This window comes from Corapipo altera, unplaced genomic scaffold (genome assembly GCF_003945725.1).
Source record: "Corapipo altera isolate COAL_440 unplaced genomic scaffold, ASM394572v1 61553, whole genome shotgun sequence".
NCBI lineage: Eukaryota > Metazoa > Chordata > Aves > Passeriformes > Pipridae > Corapipo > Corapipo altera.
This window is the reverse complement of record NW_020884918.1, coordinates 5,594,027-5,601,354: the sequence shown is the minus strand read 5'-3', so window position 1 is coordinate 5,601,354 and position 7,328 is coordinate 5,594,027. Positions and strand designations below refer to the sequence as shown.

The 7,328-nt window shown below is 47.7% G+C and overlaps 1 protein-coding gene across 1 annotated transcript; it reads left to right on the top strand.

Annotated features, from left to right (window-relative positions):
- The first annotated feature begins 3,572 nt into the window (after positions 1 to 3,572).
- Positions 3,573 to 6,897, top strand: IER3IP1 (immediate early response 3 interacting protein 1). Its single transcript, XM_027656162.1, has 3 exons — positions 3,573 to 3,755; positions 5,286 to 5,387; positions 6,139 to 6,897. Exons 1-3 carry the CDS (start codon positions 3,665 to 3,667, stop codon positions 6,192 to 6,194), a joined length of 249 nt encoding a protein of 82 aa, XP_027511963.1. The 5' UTR covers positions 3,573 to 3,664; the 3' UTR covers positions 6,195 to 6,897.
- Positions 6,898 to 7,328: the final 431 nt, after the last annotated feature.

Genomic DNA, 7,328 nt, shown 5'->3' with positions numbered 1-7,328 from the left:
GGGAAAATCATGTCAAGTTTATGTAAGCTTGACAGCAGCTGCTCTTTGGAAATACATCTTAATTATGGGTAAAAATACTAAGCCATAACTTGTACAGTTATTGTAAAAACCTCTTTTTTTTTTTTTCGGTGCCATAATTCTAAGCATTAGCTCTTCACTGAGGTTACCATTTATTTATAGGTTGGATACTGCAAGGAGGTAGCCCAGGAAATGCTACTTGATGATGATGGTTATTAGACAAGCCTGTTAGTGACCCCCCCCCTTTTTATCTGTATTTAATTATAGAATTACTGCCATAATGCCCTAAGTTGTATCTGAGAACAAGAGTCAGCTTTATTTGTGAGACCATTATATGCCACCACTCACAACTTTTTAAAAAATGGTGATGGCCTTTGGGATGAAATCTTTCAGCCCAGTATTGACTTTCTCTGCATGTATGGAGTTTGGCAAAATTCAGTCTTTTTTTTTTTTTTATTACTTATGGATGGAAAAAGATGACTTGAATGATAAAAAACCTGAAATTTTGGTCAAATTTTGGGAGGCCCTGGGCACCTAGAAATGGCTCCATTAAAAACATTAAATGGACAGTTATTAGGAGTTTTGCAGTTATACCAAATTTATAAACCTAGATGAGAAATAAAGAAGTTAGGTTGGAACTTCTGAGCTTGCAAGTGCCAGTACACTCGGGTATCCCCACTAGCTCCTGACATATGTGAAGTTAATCTGATGGATATGTTTGATTTTTGTTCTCTGCTCTATCTCTCTTATTTCATAATAGTTAATTTTGCGGGTAAATTAGTAACAAAATATGCTACAGCTCTGATGATGGGGTGCTTTCTCTTGCCTCTGGTTCCAGTTATTAAATTGTGATGTTATTTAATAGTGATGATTATTAAGAAGCACAATATTATGCCACTGACTATACCAAAGTGAGTATTTTTGAAAAGAAAGATGAAGATAAGAAGCAGCTGAAGTGTGGGTTTGTCCAGGCGGTGTCTGAGCATCTATTGATTATATGCTCCCAACACTTAATTAATTGCTGAAGTATCAGATCATCTCATGTTTGCTCGTGAGTGGGTCTTAACATGGAGATGTAATATTGATAAATGGTGAATAATTTGCCCAGATCAGAAATCTGTGGCAGAGCAAACAGTGGAGGTTGGGGTCTCTCCAGTCCACCACACTAAGCACAAAGTTATGATTTCTGTCGCAGTGAATGGGTCTAATAACCATCAAAGCATGGTAATTATGCAAATCATTGTACCCTGATTGAGTAATAAAAGCTATCAACCATCCGGAGTTAAGGGGTTTGTGTATTGTATGATTACTGAGAAATAAAATCAGAGTGATTATGCAAATGACCCCCTTCAGCCAATAGGATTGAGGGATGCAAGGGGAAAAAAAATGCCTATTTGTGCCTCAATAACAATATCCCTCAATACAGTATCCCTGAGCTCCAGTTGCTATTATTTTTGTTATTTGACTGCAGAACCGCCCAGAAGCCCTGATCAATCCAACATAAAAGATAATTGTTTTCTTCTGGATTTTGCATCATTTACATGTTGGACAAACGACATCTGGGATCTGGGCTGAGCTCCTGCTAGAACCCTTAGTCGGGGATATAACGAAAATCAATATATATTGAGGAAACACGGGGGGGGGGGGGGGGGGGGGGGGGGGGGAATGGGGGGTGGATGGGGAAATGCTGTCTGTAAGATTAAATAAAAATATAAACACGCCTATTTTTGCATATGTTTTTGATTAATTCCACTGATACCAGCTTACTAATGGAGGGGTGGGCACGGAGGCTGCCCCGCGCCGGGCGATGTCTCCCTGCCGGCTCCCACCGCCGGGAGACGCCACGTTACTGCGTTACTGGAGGAGGAGGAGGAGGAGGAGGAGGAAAAAGAGAAGGAGGAGGAGGAGGATATGCCTTCCTCCCGCAGCCACCGAGACCGAGGACACTCGGTACGCGGAGAGCGGAGCTTCCCACGAGTCACCGCCTGTGCCGGGATCCAGGGGCTTCGAGGGACCCAGGGGGTCCGAGGGATCCACGGATCCGAGGGATTCAGGGGGCTCCGAGTGTTCCACGGGGCTCAGGGAGATCCACGGATCCGAGGGATTCAGGCCTGGAGCTCCGAGGTTTCCACGAGGCTCCAAGGGATCCACAGACCTGACGGATCCACAAGGCTCCGAGGGGTCCACGGATCCGATGGACACCAAGGGCTCCAAAGGGATCCATGGGGCTCCAAAGGGATCCATGGGGCTCCGAGAGACCCACAGACTCGAGGCCCAACGAGGCTCCAAGGGATCCATGGATCTGAGGGACCCATGGACCCGAAGGAGCCGGAGACCTGAGTGACCCACGGACACGAGGGATCCACGGGGCTCCGAGGAATCCAGGGGGCTTCACGGGATTTACAGACCCGAGGGATTCAGGGGGTTCCGAGGGACCCATGGGGTTTAGAAGGATCCACAGACCCAAGGGATCCATGGACACAAGGGACTCATGGACATGAGGGACCCACAGGGCACCAAGGAATCCACAGATCCGAGTGATCCACAGACATGAGGAATCCACAGCTCTGAGGGATCCAAAGGCCCGAGGAATTCACAGGCCCAAGGAATCCACAGATCTGAGGGGTCCACAGGGCTCTGAGGGACCCACAGGCCTGAAGGATCCACGAGGCTCCAAGGGATCCATGGATCTGAGAAATCCATGGACCCAAGGGATCCACGGATCTGAGGGATCCAGGGGGCTCCAAGGGATTTACAGACCCGAAGGATTCAGAGGGTTCTGAGGGACCCACGGGACTCCGAGGGATCCATGGATCTGAGGGACCCATGGAACTCCGGGGGACCCACAGGGCTCCAAGAGACCCACAGACCCGAGGACCCACGAGGCTCCAAGGGATCCATGGATCCGAGGAATCCATGGATCTGAGGAATCCATGGACCCGAGGGATCCATGAATCCGAGGGATCCGCAGGGCTGCGAAGGACCCAGAGAGCTCCGAGGGATCCACATGGGTTCGAGAGACCCACAGCCACGAGGCTCCAAGGGATCCACGGATCTGAGGAATAAATGGACACGCGGCATCCACGGGGCTTAAGGGGGGATCCAGGGAGCTCCAAGGTGATTTATAGACCCGAGAGATTCAGGGGGCTCCGAGGAATCCACGGATCCAAGGGACCCGCGAGGCTCCAAGGGATCCACGGATCTGAGGAATAAACGGACACGCGGCAACCACGGGGCTTAAGGGGGGATCCAGGGAGCTCCAAGGTGATTTATAGACCCGAGAGATTCAGGGGGCTCCGAGGAATCCACGGATCCAAGGGGCCCCCAAGGATCCCCGGGCGGTCCCAGCGCCCGGACGCGGCTGCCGTGAGGGGGAAGCCCCGCCCCCCCCGCCCTCGTGGGGCGAGCCCCGCGCGCTGCCCGAGGCCACGCCCCTACGCCAAACTGTGTAGACAAGGCGCCGCCCCCTTGCAAAAGCCCCGCCCCCTCAGCTCGCGGACGCCCGGAGAGACGGCCCCGCCCACGAAACCCCGCCCCGCAAAGCTCCGCCCCTCCATAAGCCCCGCCCCGCGCCACGTCCCGCTCGGGCTTCGCTCCCGATCCCGATCCTAATCCCGGTCCCGGCCCGGCCCCGCCCCGCCGGGCCATGGCGTTCACGCTGTACTCGCTGCTGCAGGCCTCGCTGCTCATCGTGAACGCCGTGGCCGTGCTGCACGAGGAGCGCTTCCTGCGGCACGGTGAGCCGGGAGGGCCGCGCGGCCCGGGGGAGGGATCTGGGAATTCGTCTGGGATCTGGGGATGGGTTCCCGGCCGCTCCCGTCGTAGCTTTGTCTCTCTCTCTCTCTCTCTCTCTCTCTTTCTCTCTCTCTTTCTCTCTTTCTCTCTTTTTCTCTCTCTTTTTTATTTTTTTATTTTTTTTTCCTGTAATTGTGTGTTTCCCCTGCCCTTTCCCGCTGTTCCACGCCCGTCGGGATGTTTGGTGCCGTGCAAAGGTTTTCCTTCCTCTCGCCGCGCCTGTTTTTTTGATGAGATGGCGCTTCTCGGCCCTCGGGGTCCTCGGGGTTGGGCATCCTTGTCCTTCAGCGGGGGAACCAAAGCTGTGCAAAGCAGAGAAAATCCATCACAGATCTGCAAAGCCATGGAAAAAAATACCGATAATCCAATTCCCTGATCTGGAGAATCCTGACTTTTCTCCACGTCTTTTCTCCACGTCAGGCTGAGCTGGGATTTTTGGCAGGAGTGCAAAGGGTGATCTCCCGTTCCCCAGTTGGAATCGCTACAAGGGAGCTGCTCGGTGTGGGTTTGGGGTTTCCTTTTGCTTTCCTGATGAGCAGCAGCTGCGGGAAAAGGGGGATGTGGGGGCTAACGGGATGAGTGAAGCCACTTGTCGGCCTCGGGAGACTTGGGAATAGCTCCAGGCTTATCCAAGTGGGAAACAGCACCTGGCGAGGCAGGTGAGGGAGAGGACGAACCACCCTCATCCTGGTGCCAGCTGAGCGAGGGAGACAAAAGGAGGGGGGGAATCCCCCAAAAGTCGTCCCTGGAGTCCCTGGAGAATAGGAACTCGCAGGTTGGGCATTGGAACTGGAATACAGAGAGCTGCTCCATGCTCCACACGTCACCCGACTGGTAAGGGCTGTGCCAGCGGGTCTCAGAAATCCCTGGACACATCTCTGATCCCGTAGCTGTACCTCCCTGCAGAGGGGTCAGGACTCCCTTGGAGGGCTTTGAAAACCTTCAGGACTTTGGTCCTGCTCGGAAAAGTTCCCAATTTTTTCCCAAAAGTTTTTTTTTTTTTTTTTATAGCAGTTACAAAGTCATCATCATCCTGACTTTTGAAGTTGTGCTTGCTGTTTTTCCTTTCTCAGCGCTGAGGCTTCATCACTTCACCCTCATATGCAATGATTTGCTGTTTTATTTTCAGGCCTGTGGACAGACTGTGGTTGGTTTGGGTTAATTTTGGCAGGTGTCTTTTTGAAGCCCAGATGAATTCTGGTGTTTCTCTGGGCACTTGGGGAATAGTAGTGTGTTGAAAAGTTGAGGGTTTCCTTTACAGGAGCATGGATCTATCATTGCTTAACATCAGGTTTAACAGTTTCCAGTCTATTCTATGAAAATCTGATCATGGAATAAAGCTAATTGGTGGTTTGCCTTTCAGTGTTAGTGTAAACCATATTCAGGATGGATTGTTCATTAAAATTACAACATTGGTTTCATGGTTTTGGGCTTTTTTTCCTAAAGTGTTTATCTGTTTTTACGTGACACAGTTGGCTGGGGAACTGACCAAGGGATTGGAGGATTTGGAGAGGAACCAGGAATTAAAGCACAGCTGATGAACCTTATTCGATCAATACGAACTGTCATGAGAGGTGAGGAGACATCATTATTATTATTGTTGTTGTTGTTATTGTTATTATATTGTGTTTGTTTAGTTGTTGTTACCATTCTGAGTTTTGTCTTCCCTTGGAGTTTGGGAGCTGGAGGGAATCTCAGTGGTCAATCAAAGTGTGCAATTAGCTTCACCTTGTCTAAGTTCAGTTTTATGGCAAGTACCTGGTGAGGGAAATGTGATTTCAGGGATCCTGAAGTAAGCCAGGCTTTTGTGCCTCAGAAGATGGAGGGAAAATATGCTTTATTTGTAAATTACTGATAGCTTTTTATTATAAAGCACAGCAAAAATTCCTTTTTTATGTGATGATAGAGAAGAAGTAGCAAATCTTACCTCTCAGGCCCACCACCAAGGGAAAAACATTTATTCTAAATCACAGTAAAGCCAAGGACAGCAACTGACTTTGAGTCGGTTTAATTTCATTTGGAGAAAGAGATATCTGGGTTAAACTTAAAACAGAACTCAAGTCTCTGGATTAAAGTTAAAACAGGCCATAGAAAAATATTTCTGCTGTTGCTTCCTACTAATTTTTAGTATCTTAGGCTTTGAGCCTGGCTCCTTCCCCTAGTCCCGATTTTGCGTAGGAAAGTTTAAGTGTATTTTTTAGTTTTTTGATTGATTCTGCTCCTTCTCCCAGGGTATTCTCTGAAGATAATACGAAGCACGGTCGTTTTTGTGATGTGGAAAGGAAAGCTTTCAGAATTGATGTTCTTTTCTTTTTCCTTCTGCAGTGCCATTAATAGCACTGAACTCCATTACCATCGTTCTCCTCCTTTTGTTTGGCTGAAGACACCTCGTGAAAATCCTCTGGACATCCAAAGAAGCCAGTTGCTGACCATCACTGCTCTGAGTTTTCTGGGATCCAGCACGGTTTAGCTCTCAATTCGACATCCAACTTAAAATAATAAAGACACTATTTCTATTCATCCTATTTCCCCATGTTCCCTTTCAGTTTCATTAACCAAGATCACGGGGATCAATGCAACAATGCTGCAAATATGTTGGACTGTGACAAGTTCTGTTGCTTCCTGTTCATAGTGTTGATGTCATAGAATATTGCAGTGACTGTTAATATAAGATGCAGTTTTTAAATGTCTCGTTACTCAGGGATGAATTTCCTTCAGTACGCTTTCCAATTTGTTTTTAAATTGAGGAAAACAGCAATGTTTTGGTGTGGGTTTTTGTTTTTTTTTTTTATTTCAGTTACTACCACACGTTGTCAAGAATATGAACACGTTACCAAGAATTCAAGTTCGCGTTATAGGGGACTGAAGTCCAGTTGTGATATGGAGATAAAACCAGCTGGGTAAAGTTCCCATTCTGGCTCACATTGAAAGTTGAATTTTCCTGGTTTGATTGAGGACAGGATTTTTCTCTTCAAATCTCTTCAGTAGTTCATGCTGATGGTAAAGTCAGCATGTTGAAAATAGGTGCAGTTGTTGTGCAAAATCAAAAAAAAAAAAAAGAAAAAAACCCACCTGTATCTGAAGCTGGGCAACTCTGTATTAATTTAGCCTAGCAGGGGATATTAATGATTAGCATTTGTTACTCTTCTGTCAAGAGTTATTAAACTTTTTTGTGTGTTAAACTTTCTCGTGGTGATTAGTGTGGTGGAAGTGGGGAAGCATTTGTATTCTGAGATTCCTGGGAAATGTGGGAGAAGGGGAATACCGTGGGAGAGGGGAAATATGCTGCCCTTTTCAAATGCAGTTCTTTGTTAAAAACCCGCGAATTTGCAGCCTCTTCTGTTGCTGCTCCTTCCCTCACCCTCCATCTTCATTTGTTAAATTAACCGTCTTTGAAAGTGAAACTGTGAAAATGACTTTGCAGTTCTATCGAAGAGAATACTGATAATTGCTTTGGTACAGGTTTCAGTTGGGCTGCTGAGTTAGGTCTGATTAAAGAAGCTCATTCTCATGTA